Below are 18,926 nucleotides of genomic sequence, written 5' to 3'. Positions count from 1 at the left end.
ATCTGGAAGGAGCAGAGCATGCCAGGAGATCTCAGAGATGCAGTAATCGTGACCATCTTTAAAAAAGGGGACAAGTCCGACTGCGGCAACTACAGAGGAATCTCCCTATTATTAGCTACTGACAAGGTCATTGCTAGAATTCTCCTCAATCGTCTTCTCCCTGTGGCTGAGGAGCTCCTCCCGGAGTCACAGTGCGGATTTCATCCACTACGGGATAGAACGGACATGATCTTTACAGCGCAACAGCTGCAAGAGAAATGCAGGGAACAGCACCAACCCTTATACATAGCCTTCTTTGACCTTACAAAGGCCTTTGACACGGTCAACTGCGAGGGTCTATGGAGTGTCCTCCTCCGTTTCGGCCTCCCCCAAAAGTTTGTCGCCATTCTCCGCCTGCTCCACGACGATATGCAAGCCTGACCAACGGATCCACCACAGACCCAATCCATGTCTGGACCGGGGTCAACCAGGGCTGCGTCATCGCGCCAACCCTCTTCTCGATCTTCCTCGCTGCAATGCTCTGCCTCACTTTTTAAATAATACTTTTGACAACATCATCATGCTTGAAGCAAGTAGTGAGCCTGACATTGTGGTGGCTTTGAATTATCCTTAGTAATACTGCAGGCATTATTCATCATGTTTCAGTAATCAAGTCATTTTAGCAGTCTACGTTAAATCCGCATTCTCCTGCATGGTGTTTTTATAATATTACCCGGAGCATTTAAGCAGGGCTGAGATGCTTTATCAGATGAAGTCATGTTACAGAGTGACCATGGTACAAATACTGTTAACAGGTTTCCTATTTTGGTCAGGGGAACTTATAACGTGGTATTTTTTAAAATAGAAATTCCAATTCTGATGCAGGGTTATGAAACAGTAACACTATTAGCTAAGTCAGCTTGGCTCAGTTGACAGCAATATCATCTCTGAACCACACACAATAGCGTGACACTAGTTGAAGACAAGCAATGAGTTCTTTGTGTGTTGATCGACATTCATTCTTCAACCAATATCATCAAAAACATTTGAAGCGGTCATTCACTATTGTTTGTGGATGCTTTTGGGTGTTGCTGATGCAGAGTGGGTATTAAGTTTGCCTGCACATTAGTTTCTGCACTCATTTAAAAAATGATTTATGATGTGAAACACTTTTGATCATGTGATAAAGAGCTATATAAAGGCAAGTATTCTTTTACTTTTCCGTCTTTCTCTTTAAAGTGCCTCTTTAATGCCTTTTATGTATATTCTGTTTTTGTACAACAGGAATCCCAGACTTCAGAGATGCACTATCGCTTGTGATTGATGGTTTCCATAATACAAGGATTTCCTACATTATAACAGTGGCGACACTTCAAATGTACTTCATTGACTTAAAGGCCTATGGGACATCCTGAGGTCGTGAAATATGCTATATATATATATATATGCGCACTTCTTTCTTTATTTTTGTTACAGCAGCCAACCAATAGACAGCTGGGTCATTCAATTCTTCCCATGTACAGAATCCCTCTTAAAGGTTCAACTGTTAGATTTCAGAGCCAGCAGAATTACAACTTAACATTTTGAAAACACTTTAGTCCAAGGTGGCATGGGAGTACAGCTCAAAACACCCTTGGGTTAGGATTGGGGTTAGGGCTTCCACCCACAATCTCTATTTCAATATAGGTTTACTCTAGCAATTAGCAAGGAGGACTTGTCTTTTGAGTGTATGATTTGTGGCAAGTGAATGCACTATCTTTCATTTTTTATCGTGGTTACCCCTAAACTTGACTATTCCAATGCTCTCCTGACCGACCTCCCATCTTCCGACCCTGTAAACTTGAGCTTATCCAAATCTCTGCTGCCTGTATCCTAACTCACACCAAATTCCGTACTTGATGACCTACAATGGTTCTCAGTCCAGCATCAAATTTAAAATTCTTGCCCTAGTGTTCAAATCCCTCCACAGCCTCGCTCCTCCCTATCTCTGTAACTTCCTCCAAGCCTACAATCCTCCATGAACTTTGTATTCCTCCAATTCTGACCTCTTGCGCATCTCTGATTTGCTTTGTCCCACTTTTGGTGACTGTGCCTTCAGCCGTGGAAGCCCAAAGCTCTGGAATTTCCTCTGAACCTCTCCTCTCTCCTCCTTTAAGACGCTCCTTAAAACCTATCACCTGCCCTAATATCTTTATGTGATTCAGTGTCAAATTTTTGTTTTGATTTTGAGAAGTGCCTTTGGACATCGTACGAAGATAAAGGAGCTATATAAATGCAAGTTGTTGTGATAATGTAACATGAAGCGATGCAATAGAGATTTTGTAATGCAATGACATTTCATGCCATTGTGCCAGAGCAAATAAAGTTTTTTTTTTAAAGTGTGTGCTGAACATATTTTGTTTTCATGAAGACCGTGCCTTGTCCTTTAAAGGCTTTCAGGATGGAACAAGACATCAACAGCTTCACTGTAAGGATCGTCACTTTGCCTCTCGGTGGCGCTGCAGAGCGCAGTGGTCACAAGGGGACTGAAGTGGGGAGTGTCTCTCTTGCTCTTCGCACGCTCGTTGGTGGGGCTTTCCAGAATGGCTTTTGTTATTGGACCACGGACGTTGCTGTTTACCAAAGCCGTGGCCCCGGGCGCTGCCGGGATAGCATAGCTGGAGCTGGAGGACCACAGGAAGTCATCCGAGCTGCCGCTGTTGCCCAAGACAAGATGGCTGTCGGTAGTAAGTTGAAGCCAGCAGCAACCAGCACAGTGGCATCCTACACGTACAAAGGAGGATAGCTGGGGCCCCGGACTCCTGTTTTCACACCGCTGGGATACCATTAGACCGATTTATGGACAGAAATGGGGTCTCAGACTCTACAAATCCTGAGACAGGGAGTCTGGGCTTCCATCACTGGCGGATGGTATTATGATCCTCATCAAAACACATTTGTGAATGCTTTCCATCTCTACATCTGGCTCTTTCTCCTTTGTTTCCCATTCACATTGTATATGGTGAGTATTTGGCTGCACATGTTGATCAATAATCGGTTGGGAATTTTTGAAATTCATCATTGGGGTTTAAAAAATGTGTATGTGTAGGTATATATATTTATATATGTGTGTGATATATATATATATATATATATTACACACACACACTGTGTAAGAGTTCTCCCTCCAACAAAATAGGCTGTAGTAATAATATGGGACTTAGATCTAAAATAAATACATTCTATTCTGACATCTGGAAGTACTGGAATAAAAAGATGTATAGATGCCAATGGTTGTGAAATTAGCTGGAATACAAAGGAGGGATAATTTTTCTTAAAACATTTAGGATTGAAGATTTAGTCACTTAATGTGACTATTAATGTCAAACATTACTGGACTGAATTGTTAGGTGATTTAAAATGTTCTCTTCCCCTAGATAAATGCTTCTTTGATGTTTCACAGGTTCGTGTGTGTTATGTTATTTGAGGTTGTATTACAGTAAACAAGATGAAATTAACCTTTGTAACAATAGGTTGGATTTTTAATGTTTGCTTATTCAAACTCATGGGTCTTTGATGCAAAGCTGCTTTTACATTATTTTTCTCATTTCAAGAAAGGATTGCTGTCATCTCTGCAGCCTCTATTTTAGCAGCTGGTGTTTGTTTTTCTTCTTTTATTACTGGTTGAAATGTCACCTGATTCATTTAGTAGGTTATGCTTGCAGAAAAATGGGCATGTAAGAATAAACAAAGAGGTGATGTGTTGTGTATGCTGTGTAAGAGGCATTATCGCTGGGAATGGGGAGTTAATGACAGCCCTTTTGCAAGTGCAGAAAACTAGCAATGAGTTATGACCGCCTTTTAATGATAGTGAGATTTTCTGTACGCAACTCTTGGCCGACACTTAAAAGGTATAGTCCTGGTATAATTAAAGTATAGGCTGCAATGATGTGTCAAAGTAAAGCCATAGCAGCAGGCCTTATAACAACAACCTTGCATTTATGTAGTGTCTTTAACATAGTAAAACATCTCAATCTGCTTCACAGGAGACAAAAATTGACATCGAGCTAAGGCGATTTGGGCAGAGTAGCTTCTAGGTGTTTTTGTTCAAAAATATTTTGGTTTCATGTAACTTCATAAAACATCCCAAAGTACTTAATAGGGGCAAAAGTGAACACTGAAGTCGGGTTGTCAACCCTCCAGGACTGACCTGGAGTGCTGTGAGCAAGCCAGGAGAAAAACCATAGGGGCACTAAAATGTGTTTTTTTTTCATTTTCTTTGAACATTTTTGTTTATTATAAAAATATTGGACATGTGAAAAAAGGCTGTTTGACTGGACGGGACGTCAGGATGTCATATTCCAGAATACAACCAGCCAGAGTTGGAATCTGACAGCGAAGAGTTGGGCAGGTCACCAAATGCATTGTCAAAGATACAGGTTTTGAAGAAGAAGGGAAGAGTGATAGAGAGTAAGGCAGAGCGATTTAGGGAGTACATTCCAGAATGAGTGACCAAGATAGCGGAAGTGCTACTGAAGGTGCAGTAAAGGGAAGGGGAGGTGCATAGTTGCAAGACTAGAAGGCACAAGCTAGCAGGTAGGGCTGGAGGAGATTGCAGAGTAAGAGAAGAGTGAAACTGTGAATGTCTTCCAGAGGAGGACAAGAATTTTCACTTATGCGTTTGAAGATGGGAAGCCAAAGGAAATTAGTGAGGATGAGAGAGTGGGAGTTGGAGTTTTTGAGTTGCAGTTCGTGCAGGTGCAACTTGGGAAGCCAGCAAGGAAAGTGTTGGATCTGTTGGGTCCATGGGCAAAGGTTTTGGAGGCAGTGAGGGTGAGGTACAGGCACAGTGTTGATCCTGTGAAAGGAAAAAAAAAATAGGTCAGGCTTGGCAGTGCTTTTAAAAAAAAGAGGAGGATATTTTTCAACATTAAAAAAAAGTTTCAACAGTAGAAATAGAATTATCAAAGGACAAAATACTGTCAAATTTGTGAATCATAATTGTGTTGCAGCAACTTTCGTCTATTTTTTGCACCTTCAAATATTTACTTCACAGGAACATGAGGTACTTTAACAGTAACACAAGGACCATTTGAAAATGGTACTACATTGATTTTACAGACAATAGCATTCAAGTTGTGAACTTTGATAGCACTAATATCGTGAAGCATTGAATCTCCTCAATCCCTCAACACACACACACACACACACGTGTGCATGCACTCACAAATGGTCACGTGCCACTCTGTGGGTTATGCCAGTTTTCAGCTGGATATTGGAAGTGGGTTTAGGCTTGAATTGGCCCCAAATTTATGACAATAGAGGATTGTAGGAAAGGGAATAATGCCACACTAGTAGAGATGGGTACTCTTCAAATACTCAGTCAAGTCTGTGCTATGGATGGACTTCAAGGGATGGATGCAGACACTGGGTGCCTGAATGGAAAAGTGTTCCTCTTGCTATCACAGTTATCCATCCCTCCACTTACTGAGAGTATAAATCATCAAAATGTCATTCAGAGACAAGTGAAGTGGATAAATTAGAAGACATATGATGCATCTCAAATCCCAGCCAGGCTGCAGTAATTGTATTTTCATAGTGTTAGAATGAAAAAGGGTGTGTGCCTCACTGACTCTTTTGTATCTCAAGGCTAGCTCAACAGTAACAAAGCACAGAGGGACATAAAAAGGGGAAATGATTTTTTTTTTTTAAAACAATGGATTGACTTAATGTAGGCATCACACATGTTGCAAATTTTGTGTCTATAATTGGAGAAGCTGCTTGCATAACTAGACAGGCAAGTTGTCAGGTAATTGTATATTGTGTATTCTGCCAGTTACTGAGGCAAGTCTATTTATTGTGTGGCTCTGGTATCATTGCTGCTTGAGAGGGAGAAAATAGAACTTGTGAACATCAATTTTCATGAGCCTGTATGACACATCTGACATTTTCTATTAAATGAAGACTCCAACATGCTATAAAACATTTGTTCCACTGTTATACAGAGCCTTTATCTAATGTTGTGGGAAATCCCATCTGAAGTATTTCATGGAAGCTTCTCAAGTTCTTATGAAACTCATCAATGCTTTTCAATAATTGATGGTAATTTTAGCAATGACAAACCAGTGTCCTGATAAGAAATTTCACCAATATTAAATGGTCTTTTTCAATTAACTATGAAGTGGAGTGTTAAGAATTATATATATATAAAAAATAAATAAAGTAGAGATAGAGAAACAATGGAGAGAATCCCACTTTCCAGCAGCTCAATACTAAATGCATGGTATGGCACCGAGCCGTACACAGGTTTGATCCCTGGTCTTTGATGTTGCCATTGTAGCAGTATGGACACTAGAGCTGGACTTAGCTTTGAGGGGTTGGGTGTGGGGAGAGACAAAGTTACTGATGTTGGAATTGGCTGGGTTTCCCTAACCTGTTCACCATCCAGCAATAATCTCTTCAGCTGACAAGTGCAAAAGTGTTAGTGGAGGCCAGGGTTGGGCTCTGCTCTAATGATCCCATGGTTATATGGTCTCCTGAAGCTCACTATCCAGGGTTACACAAGAAGAATAGCCACTGGCAATAGAGAGTTACTAATGACTTACTCCAGCAAAAGTTGCTGCCTTTCAGAGAGTGGGGAGCAGAGTTATTTGGTGCGATCAACTACCAATAAGGTTTGTTTGATCTTGATTCAAATCTCAGTCTGGACTCATATTTGCCCTTCAGTTTTCATCACCAGTCTTTGCCAGATTGGAGGAGGGAAAATGCATATCTCCCAGTGGCTGGACCAGAGAATGATGATGACCTTGAAATGCCCTGTTTGATGCCTACATCAAGCATTTGAGGGAGCATTTATGTGTAGCATTTGTTTTTTTTTTAAATCCTTTTTCATCTTACCAGTGCAGTGTTTTCCAGCTTCCTCTGATTTTCTTCTCTTGGCCACACCCTCCCACCACCACCCTTCTTCGAGACAGGTACTTGTGCTGGGGTACACTTTCCTGCATGGTAGACGCCCTCGGTACCTTGCCTTAGCAGCAGAGTCTGACAAATGAGTAGCAGCAGGCTATTTGAGTGAGTGGGGGAAGGTCACATCGCAGCTGGGCTCAATCTTATTATTATCGAGTATCCACACACATGCACTCCCAGCTGGAGTCACAAGACAATGATTATGAGAGCACTTGTCTCCAATTAATAAAATATATTTTATTATAATTAGGACACGTGACTTGGTGAGAGAAATTTTGATCAGCAGCATGTTTTGATGTACCTCAGCATTGGAGGAAGTTGACAGCTGGTTACTTGGCTGCAGAATTGACAAGCACTCCACTCACCAGCTGGACATTCCTTTTACTCTTGCACAGGTTGGGAGAGGCAGAACACTTGCACTTTAAAACAATCTGTTGATTCCAATTAACATTAAAATGCCAGTGAATTGAGACGCTGACTCTCAGTGGAAAGCAGCGCTCTCGGGTGAAAGTAGTGGGATTTATGGCAGGATATTGCGCCACAGAAAACCACTTGTCTTAAGTATAATACATATATACTCTTGAGTTTTGTTCCTGATCTCTCCCAGATGTGCTATTGGGTTCGCGTCTTCTGTTGCTGCTGACTATCTACATGAAAGCTGGAATTATGGTCACACACTTTTAGCTGTGCTGTGTATCATGTGTCATGGAGCTTTTTTGTTAAAATGCATATTGATAATGCTAGCTCCAAGTTGCATTAACATCAATAAAGAATGCTTTACTGAAAAAGAAAACCTTTGTCTTTTTAAAACTTATAACTTTAAGATTTTTACAACAGTTAGAAAAATTTTGATGCTGTGCAAGGAGAAGAAAAACATAACTATTGCCAAATGTTGACCACAGTTGCAATTATACAGCATTCACAGCAAAACCAATATGCTATCTGGTTAAAAAGACTCCAAATAATTCTGAAGCAAACAATATTGGTAGATTTTACTGAACCAGGAGTACCTAAAGGAAGGAATATTAAAGTGGGGTGGGATGGGCTGGGCCAGGTCGAGAGCTATCTGGCAACTCCTGGGATCAGAATGCAAAATCTAATCATTCAGGCCACAGCGCACCTTTGTTGTGTGTCTTTGCAAATAATCAGAACTATTGTATTTTATTCAAAAGTTCAGAACAGGTCATTGGGATCATTCTCTAGGACCCACATTCAGCCGAGCTCGTATTAATAAATACATTCACCCAAAATTTGTTCACCCTAAAATGTCTGAGCAAAGGCATCATATCATAGAAAAGGAGACTAGCCCTCGGAAAATTTATTGAGTCAAAGCCTGGAGTGTACGTAATCTTTTCCGACTAGACCATTTTCCGGGTCGCCTGGAAGCAGGCAGCCAGTTCCACCAGAGAGTGCACAACACTCCCATTAACACAACAGCAACATCAACTTGTATTTATATAGTGCCTTTAACATAGTAAAACGTCCCAAGGCACTTCACAGGGGTATTATAACACAAAAAAATTTGACACCAAGCCGCATAAGGAGAAATTAGGGCAGGTGACCAAAAGCTTGGTTAAAGAGAGAGGTTTTAAGGAGGATAGAGAGGCGGAGGGAGAGGTATTGGCAGGGAATTCCAGAGCTTAGCGCCTAGGCAACAGAAGGCACGGCCACCAATGGTTGAGTGATTATAATCAGGGATGCTCAAGAGCGCAGATATCTCTGGTCACGTGCAGTGTTTTTGTATAGAATATATTATGTTAAGTAGAATTAATTATGTTTGGGAAGTGTTAAAACTTAAAAGGGAGGATTAAGATAGTATCATAGAAGAGCAAAACTTGAGTGTTATGTTGAGGTTATCTGAACACCACCTCCCTACCCCCCATGTTGAATCAGCCATTTAGTCCCTGCACTTAAACACTTCCTTAAGAGAGCTGGAGTTCTCTGTTCTGCCCTCCACCCCATCATCCTAATGACAGTTTCAAGTTTGTTTTTTTCTGCGCACAACATGTCCTTACTAGAAATTAATAATTGGTAGTCAGCCAGTCCAAATCTCCAATTTCATTTAATGAGCTAGAATGATTACAGAGCATGCTCTTGCTATGTGTGATGCTCGAATGGAGGACCGAGGAGCGATAGAAGCATGAGGTCACCATTTCCAGGATAAAACATGCAGGTACCCCCCCCACTGGTTTTCCTGCAGCATACAGGAGACCATATGCTAGATGCAAATCTTTATTCTAGAATTTGGCCAAATGATTTCTTTTTCCCCTATCAGCTTTCTGCCATCATGTCTTTTCTGATGGGGTTAGGTTCCACAGGCAACAGTTGCCCTCCAGTATCACAGCCAAGTGGCTACATTATTCATGACTAGGGAGAGAGGAAAAAAAGAGTTAATAGTGACTATTGTTAGATTGTTTGAGTGGGGGAAGGTCACAGCTGAGTTGAAACCTATCCTCAACAAACCAGCACATCCCCCACACACAGAATTCCAACTGTTGCTGGATAGCGATCATAAACAAAAATTATGACCAATTTGATTTTTCTGGCCCTTCCTTAACCCAGGTCAATAAGGCCATTTGTAACCAATAATATGACTGGTTGAGATCAGTATCGTCAGCACTGGCCAAGGACTGAACCTGCGAGCATATGTCAAGGGTTGAACTTGGGACTTTCCAGCTCTCACTGGATCAACTTGCTAAGTCGTTAGGGTAGCCATGTGTATTATATTTGAGGAAAAAACATGTTCCCCCAGTGACTAGATAAAAGTACCACATGATGTGGTACAAAAGTCCTAGGTTTGATTTACAGTCCATATTCCAGCAGGACAACAGTGCAAATTGGCCTTGGTGCCTCTGGATTACAGAGAGTAAATATCAGCCAGAGTTCCTGTTCCTGATCCAGTTACCTTCTGCTGGCAAATTAACATGCGTATAGGTTAGGTGAAGACGAAATCTGGCTTGGGCGTGACCCTTTGCATAGCCTATAATCATTCATTGTTGGGATTCAAACATACATGAAGATAGATGAGGGATGCGAGTGCCTGGAGCCAGTGCCTTTGGAAGAGGGAAGGGTAGAAAAGTGTGGGAAGAGAATATCTTTTCTTTGTGCTTTCCATTGAAAATACATTCTGTTTCTAAACATTACCAGATAAAACCATTTTTGTAATTATTTTATAATATAGCTGTGTGCAGCCTTGATCATGAACAGACTTTCTTCAGGTCTCTATACTTATTTTCAGAATGCAGGCTTGAACTATGCCTAAAGGCCCATCTTCTAGCCAATTCTATATTTCGATTTAAAATTTGTAAGCATAGAAAGTGTTGAGTATAAATGTTCTTTACATATTCCATATCCTGCTGTACCAGTCAAATAAATATATTTATCCCCAAAGTTTTAAAAAAAATCTGCTAGCTCCGATCTTATTATAGGGGTTATTTACTGTCTGAAAAGCTTTGGATGGGAATCCTGGTACTTTCTGCTTCATGCTGTCAGTTAAGGGTGAGGGAGGAGCTTTTTGTTCAAACCTTTAATACTGGTTTGTGTCAGGCAAGCACATCTAATGATATATGACACAATAGTCTATGTTTTCCAGACTATTGTGTCATGCATCATTAGAATTGGGTTGACATCAGAGGCAAGGATAGCTCTTTTCTAGGTGTTGTAGACCTAATGATATGTGATTTCTCGCTCACCCATACCTCTGTGCTCGCTGACCTACATTGGCTCCCGGTCTCTCAACACCTACAATTTAGTATTCTCATCCTCCTGTTCAAATCCCTTTACAGCCTTGGCCTTCCCTATATCTGTAAGCCCCACCAGTCTTACAACCCTCTGTTCCGTGTTCCTCCAACTCTGGCCTCTTGCGCAACACCCACTCGCTTCACCCCACCATTGGTGGCCATGCTGTTGTTGTTGAGTGGCTAGAAGTAACTGGATGACACCAACACAAACTACTAATGGATCCTTTCAATCAGCCTATGGTTGTTTTGTTTTCAAAAAATAATCTGTGCACTATTGCTGTGTTGTACAGACAGAAAATCAACTTTTATTTTGACCAGTTCTGATGCCATATGTTTTTTGAGAAGAGGGTGGAGGAAAATGTATTTGATATGTGTCATGTTTAGGAATGCAAACATAGCCCATCATGTGTGTAGAAATACCCTCAGAAATCCTCAAAGTGTAAGGACTGTTTCAGTCAAATCACATTTACTTGGGCATGCCTTTTATGCCACTAAAAGGAGTCTGCTGTATATCAGAATTTGCCAGGCTTTCCAGTTCTGTTGCGGTTAGAAGTATCTGATACATAGGATTGTAAATATTAGTGAATCTGATCCACTTTTATTCAGTTCAACTGCATCAGTGCAAGAAAATGATTGCTGTATATTTGTTACTGAAAAAAATAATGAAATACTTGCATTTGTGTTCTGCCATACCATGTTGTTGGAACATCTCAAAGCACTTCACAATTTGAGCTAGTGACTTGTTATGGTCAGCAAATGTGGCAGCAGAGTCCTAAATGTGCAAGGGCATTTATAATCAGTTAATTTGTCACCCAAAGGGCAGCAATCCCTCAGTATTGCACTGGAATGGAGGCCTAGATTACACACTGAAATCCTAATGTGGGACTTGAACATATGGCCTTTGAACTAGTGGCCTGAGTATGCTACGAGCTGACACTGCACATTCCACTGTGTAGTAGACTTATTTGCAATTAAGTTTTTATTTAAATTGACGAGACACATTCTTTTACTTTTTTGTGTTTCCAGACTTGTACAACACTGTAGAGTGGTAACTCTCAGTCTTTTGTGTACATAGCTGTTGTGACTCAAGCCTGGAAGCTTTCACTTGTGAATTTGTTGGGGTCAGGTTACTCTACTGCCACGATGAGCTGATGAGACAAAACAATTTGCTACCATACAAGAAATATCTGTGTGGCAATCCTGTTTTTGTCCCTCAATCTTCAACCCTTGGTTCTATCGCTCCATTTTTGGTGGTCTTGCCACCCTGCCCTTGCAACCACTCCCCCGCCCCAACTTTTCTCCTTTGTCTCCCCTATCCTTTCCTGAAGAGATTGACTCTGGTTGTGGTACAATTCTATGGGCGCTGTATCTTCATCTAAGTAGCCATTCCATATGGCAGGTTATTGAGATTCAGTAGACTATTCAACTGTGGAGAACATAGCAGCTGAGGCAAAAACCGCTTTGTCCAATTAGAGATGTATCTCGTACTTTTGTTAAAGGTCAGGTAGTCTCTATGGCAAGGCAGAAGGTAATTTAGGTGGTTTTTAAAAAAAATGTCATCAGCAAGCACTTGTAAAATATTTTCCATTACTGCCTGAACCAAGACCAACAAAATATGCATGGCAAATCAAAATGTTCGAATTAGTAACTGTTCTGATCCTCCAGAGGCTCACTGGCATTAGTAGGAAGGCCTGTCATGTGGAGCTTTACATTGCAATGGTACATTGCATCTCTCATTTAAAATTTGAGCAGTTAATTGTGCCTTAGACGAAAAATGTTGGTGGTGAGGGCCATTGCTTTCAGTACTGGCAGACAAGAGGTGATCATCTATGCGTCGTTACATTTAAAACAACAACATTGCATGCAATGCTTAATTATTTATAACTGGTGCATTTATGATTTTGCGCAAAAATGCCCTTTGCCATTAATTTTAGTTACTGGCTGCTTGTTTTTGTTGTTGACAATGAAGGAAAACAGCTGCGAGCAATGTTGGATCATGCAGCCTGTTAGCTATGTGCAGTTTACCATAAACGATAAAAAAACATGGGCAGACTGTAAGCAGTCAGATGTGCTGTGAACTGGTCAGATTCTGCAGATTGGCACATTGAATTTATTTTTTTAACACATTAACCCCATGAGTACTGAGATGACTTATTAATTTAACATGTTTTTGTTCATGTAGCAACTGTGTTTAAAAAAAAACATATTTTTCAGTTCCTTTTGTTCATTCTGATCTCTGAATAAACCTTTTCTAAATTGATAATGGATATCTGGAAATGATTATAAGGCTGGCATTTAATTGTGTTCAGATGTTTCTGAACTATAAGTGCTTATAATTATTTTCTGAACCTTGAGGTTAAATTACTGCCTTCAACAAGGCTATCCAATGGCTCTTGGAACCCATTGCTGTTGGAACCATTCACTGCTTGCCAAACTGAATTTTAGTTCCAGCAAAAGAGAGCCATATGGTACCTGCAAATGAAACACCTTTAGATCAAACCAGCATTAACAGTCATCCAGCCACCTACAGCCCTAGAAACCTTCCAAAAAAACATATCCCAAGTTTAATTTCACCGGGCTATGTAATCTTTATTTCCATGTGCTCAAAGTACAAATTTAGCAAAACTAACCTGGGAAAGTGATCTTGACCACTTCAATGATGTACGGGAATCGAATTGCAAAACAGTGCATGGAGTTTAAATCTGTAATGAGTTAAAAGAAGGATGAATTAAGCTAATTCGGTATGTATTATACCCCAGCCTGTTTGCACCACAAGAGGTCTTGGCAAAGTGGTGGAGAAGGTACAAGCTTGCAAAGATTTAGCCTGACTGGCAGAAACTGCTGTGTGACATCAATAAGATCACCAATAACACAATTGCACCAGAGCCAGCTTATTGCTTCCCTGACTTTATCTTGGCACTCTCACTGGACCCAAAAATGTGTAAGCTCCAGAACTTCCTCTTGGCTGTAGACAGATTGTGCATCCCAGAGAGATGGTCGCAAGAGGAGCCTTCGCTGAAATAAATGTTGACTGAGGTGCTATAGAAAATAACCCAAGCCCAAGAAAATAATCATGTACCCATAAACTGAATGAGAATGTTTTTTTGTTGAAATCTGGTCTTCATTTCTGACATACCATCGATTGGCTGACACATCAGTAGTATGCAGAACTCATAGGACAGCGACTTTAAAGATAACAGTAAAATCTTAAACTGCCAATGGTTTTAGTCAGCTCTTCAAGTCACATACTAGCGGAGTCACTTGCTATTGCACTATACAATACACTATGGACTTTGCATATTGTAGACTGAAGTTAAAACAAAAAGGGCCACATTACAGCAAAATTCTAAAGGGGCAAAGTGTGTTAAGACAAGCCTGAAGGCTCTGTGCCTCAATGCGAGGAGTATTCGGAACAAGGTGGACGAATTAACGGCGCAGATAGCAGTTAACGGATACGATGTGATTGGCATCACTGAGACATGGCTCCAGGGTGACCAAGGCTGGGAACTCAACATCCAGGGGTATTCAGCATTTAGGAAGGATAGACAGAAAGGAAAAGGAGGCAGGGTGGCATTGCTGGTTAAAGAGGAAATTAATGCAATAGTAAGGAAGGACATTAGCTTGGATGATGTGGAATCGGTATGGGTGGAGCTACGGAATACCAAAGGGCAGAAAACGCGAGTGGGAGTTGTGTACAGACCACCAAACAGTAGTAGTGAAGTTGGGGACAGCATCAAACAAGAAATAAGGGATGTGTGCAATAAAGGTACAGCAGTTATCATGGGCGACTTTAATCTACATATTGATTGGGCTAACCAAACTGGTAGCAATGCGGTGGAGAAGGATTTCCTGGAGTGTATTAGGGTTTTCTAGACCAATATGTCGAGGAACCAACCAGAGAGCTGGCCATCCTAGACTGGGTGATGTGTAATGAGAAGAGACTAATTAGCAATCTTGTTGTGCAAGGCCCCTTGGGGAAGAGTGACCATAATATGGTAGAATTCTTTATTAAGATGGAGAGTGACACAGTTAATTTGGAAACTAGGTTCCTGAACTTAAGGAAAGGTAACTTTGACGGTATGAGGCGCGCATTGGCTAGATTAGACTGGCAAATGATACTGGAAGGGTTGACGGTGGATAGCCAGTGGCAAACCTTTAAAGATCATATGGATGAACTTCAACAATCATACATCCCGTCTGGAGTAAAAATAAAACTGGGAAGGTGGCTCAACCGTGGCTAACAAGGGAAATTAAGGATAGTGTTAAATCCAAGAAAGAGGCATATAATTTGGCCAGAAAAAGCAGCAAACCTGAGGACTGGGAGAAATTCAGAATTCAACAGAGGAGGACAAAGAGTTTAATCAAGAGGGGGAAAATAGAGTACGAGAGGAAGCTTGCCGGGAACATTAAAAACTGACTGCAAAAGCTTCTATAGATATGTGAAGATAAAAAGATTGGTGAAGGCATACGTAGGTCCCTTGCAGTCAGATTCGGATGAATTTATAATGGGGAACAAAGAAATGGCAGACCAATTGAACAAATATTTTGGTTCTGTCTTCACGAAGGAGGACACAAGTAACCTTCCGGATGTACTAGTGGACTGAGGGTCTAGTGAGAAGGAGGAACTGAAGGATATCCTTATTAGGCGGGAAATTGTGTTCGGGAAATTGATGGGATTGAAGGCCGATAAATCCCCAGGGCCTGATAGTCTACATCCCAGAGTACTTAAGGAAGTGGCCCTCGAAATAGTGGATGCATTGGTGATCATTTTCCAACAGTCTATTGACTCTGGTTCAGTTCCTATGGACTGGAGGGTTGCTAATGTAACACCCCTTTTTTAAAAAGGAGGGAGAGAGAAAACGGGTAATTATAGACCGGTTAGCCTGACATCAGTAGTGGGGAAAATGTTGGAATCAATCATTAAGGATGAAATAGCAGCGCATTTGGAAAGCAGTGACAGGATTGGTCCAAGTCAGCAGGGATTTATGAAAGGGAAATCATGCTTGACAAATCTTCTGGAATTTTTTTGAGGATGTAACTAGTAGAGTGGACAAGGGAGAACCAATGGATGTGGTGTATTTGGACCTTCAAAAGGCTTTTGACAAGGTCCCACACAAGAGATTGGTGTGCAAAATCAAAGCACATGGTATTGGGGATAATGTACTGACGTGAATCGAGAACTGGTTGGCAGACAGGAAGCAGAGAGTCGGGATAAAAGGGTCCTTTTCAGAATGGCAGTCAGTGACTAGTGGAGTGCCGCAGGGCTCAGTGCTGGGACCCCAGCTCTTTACAATATATATTAATGATTTAAATGATGGAATTGAGTGTAATATCTTCAAGTTTGCAGATGACACGAAACTGGGTGATGGTGTGAGCTGTGAGGAGGACACTAAAAGACTGTAGGGTGACTTGGACAAGTTAGGCGAGTGGACAAATACATGGCAGATGCAGTATAATGTGGATAAATGTGAGGTTATCCACTTTGGGGGCAAAAACACGAAGGCAGAATATTATCTGAATGGCGGCAAATTAGGAAAAGGGGAGGTGCAGTGAGACCTGGGTGTCATGGTTCATCAGTCATTGAAAGTTGGCATGCAGGTACAGCAGGCGGTGAAGAAGGCAAATGGTATGTTGACCTTCATAGCTAGGGGATTTGAGTATAGGAGCAGGGAAGTCTTACTGCAGTTGTACAGGGCCTTGGTGAGGCCTCACCTGGAATATTGTGTTCAGTTTTGGTCTCCAAATCTGAGGAAGGACGTTCTTGCTATTGAGGGAGTGCAGCGAAGGTTCACCAGACTGATTCCCGGGATGGCAGGACTGAAATATGAAGAACGACTGGATCGACTAGGCTTATATTCACTGGAATTTAGAAGAATGAGAGGGGATCTCATTGAAACATATAAAATTCTGACGGGATTAGACAAGAAGAATGTTCCCGATGTTGGGGAAGTGCAGAACCAGGGGTCACAGTCTAACAATAAGGGGTAAGCCATTTAGTACCGAGATGAGGAGAAACTTCTTCATTCAGAGAGTTGTTAACCTGTGGAATTCTCTACCGCAGAGAGTTGTTGATGCCAGTTTGTTAGATATATTCAAGAGGGAGTTAGATATGGCCCTTATGGCTAAAGGGATCAAGGCCCGTGTCAGATCCTCCCACCTGGAGCTGACAGCATTTACGAGGGCCTCATTTGCCTCTTCGCTGAAGGGTTTGGCCCTTCTCTTTCCTGCACCTCCCTCCATTCTTTAAATTTATCTGTAATTTCTGACCTGCTTCCTTTCTCCTCTCTCTCTCTCTCTCTCCCTCTCTCCCTCTCTCCCTCTCTCCCTCCCTCCCAGACCCATCCAGAGCTTCTGAGCATGTGTGAAGACCCTTGACCTCTCAAAACGCTGGAAGAAGCATCAACCTGAAAAAAATCAACCTGCACATGCGCAGGAATGCATTGCTAGGGAAGCTTTTTTTTTCATTCACTTCTGTTTTCTTTGGGCGATCAGGAGATCGCCGAGAAATGACATCGTCCATTTGACATCGCTGGGCTAAGGCCGAGTGGATAATCGCAAAAAAAATGGGCCATGAGCCGGCGATCAGCACAGGCGATAGGTCCCGCATCGCTGGAACAAGGCCCATTTTTTTCAGCCTTAGTCTGAAAGTGGAAAGTCTAGCCCATAAAGGCCACCAGTAAAGATTTATATAAATATATTAAGAGTAAGTGAGCGACTGAGGGAGATGTAGGCCCATTAAATACAGAGATATTGGTGACACTGTAATAGACAACAAGTTAATGGCAAATTTGTTGAGCAAGAGGACAAAATACCAGGGATAAAAGGCAAACTAAAAATAAATCATGGGGAGGAACTTATTGGATTCAAAAAAAAAAATTTTTTTAAACTGGTAATGGAGAAAATAATGGGAATTAGGAAAAAAAAATCTCCAAAACCTTATAGTTTCCACCCAGAGTATTTAGACAAGCAGGTAAGGAAATTCTACACGCTCAAGTCATAATCTTTAAAAGCTCTCTTGATTCGGGAATTGTGCCCTTCGATTGCAAATTTGCTAATGTCATTCCATTATTTAAGAAGGGTAGGATAGAAAGCAGGTCTGTCCGTTTAACTTCAGTTGTGGGGAAGCTACCAGAATCTGTCATTAATGACTGAGCACTTGAAATATGAGCTGATCAGAGAGAACCAATATGGCAAGTTAAGTCATGTCTGACTAATCTAGTTACATTTTGTGAGGTCACAGATAAGGTAGACAAAGGAGTGTCTATGGATGTTAGCTAAATGAACTTCTAGAAGGCATTCAATAAGGTTCCAAACAAAAATTTGGCAAAAATGACAGTGGTTGGAGGTAGTCTTTTGACTTGGGTTGGAAATTGGTTGGGAGGTAGGAGACAGAGAGTGCGGATAAAAGGTATGTACTCTGATTGGCGGGATGTGACACGAGGTGCTCCCAGGGAGCTGTTCTGGGGACTCAACTTTTCAACATACTTATTAATGATTTGGATGAAGGAATAGAGAGTTGTATATCCAAGTTTTCAGATAACACTAAATAAGTTGCCATGGTAGTTGTATGGATGGGAGCTGGAAGTTACAAAAAGGACATGGACAGATTAAGTTATTTGGCAAAACTATGGCAAATAGAGTTCAATGCAGGTAAGTTTGAGGTCATCCGTATTAGACCCAAAATGGAGTAAAGAGTAGGCACATTTGAGGTCATCCATTTTGGACCGAAAATAGAGTAAAGAGATTTGATAGTCCAAGTTCATAAATTAAAAGCCAGTGGACAGGTACAAAAATTAATCAAGAAGGCCAATACAGTGTTGGCCTTTAGCTCAAAGGGGCTAGAATACAAAGAGGTGGCAGTCATGCTTCAGTTGTATAAGAGCCATTTGCAGTACTGCATCCAGTTTTGGGCACCACCACTCAGGAAGATCTTCTGGCCTTGGAGGGGGAGGGTGGTACAGCATAGATTCACCAGAATGATACTCAGAGGCTCACATTTTGAGGACAGGTTGAATAAACTATTACATTTGAGTATAGAAGATGAAGAGGTGATCTTATTAAGATGTTTAAAAAGTTAAAAGGATTTGATAGGGTAGATAAGGAGAAACTCTTTCCTCTGGTGGGGGAAAACAAGGCAAAGGGAACATAATCCAAAAATTAAAGTTAGGCCATTCAGGAACAGAATAAGGAAGCACATTTTCCACACAAAGGGTAGTACAAAGCTGGAACTTTCTCCCCAAAAGGCTGTGGATGCTGGGTCCA

General features: G+C 41.3%; 1 protein-coding gene across 3 annotated transcripts in view; it reads left to right on the top strand.

Moving 5' to 3' along the window:
- Nucleotides 1–2,634: 2,634 nt before the first annotated feature.
- Nucleotides 2,635–18,926, top strand: part of pcnx1 (pecanex 1) — a 320,670-nt gene continuing 304,378 nt past the window's right edge. For all 3 annotated transcript variants that reach the window (XM_070878882.1, XM_070878880.1, XM_070878879.1), the window contains exon 1: nucleotides 2,635–2,980. In XM_070878882.1, the coding sequence (XP_070734983.1) occupies nucleotides 2,828–2,980 (153 nt within the window). In that variant the 5' untranslated portion in view covers nucleotides 2,635–2,827. The remainder of the gene's footprint in view (nucleotides 2,981–18,926) is intronic.

The sequence above is a fragment of the Pristiophorus japonicus genome, chromosome 4 (genome assembly GCF_044704955.1).
Source record: "Pristiophorus japonicus isolate sPriJap1 chromosome 4, sPriJap1.hap1, whole genome shotgun sequence".
Lineage (NCBI taxonomy): Eukaryota > Metazoa > Chordata > Chondrichthyes > Pristiophoridae > Pristiophorus > Pristiophorus japonicus.
The sequence above is the reverse complement of the archived record's forward strand: the minus strand, read 5'-3'. Positions and strand labels throughout refer to the sequence as shown.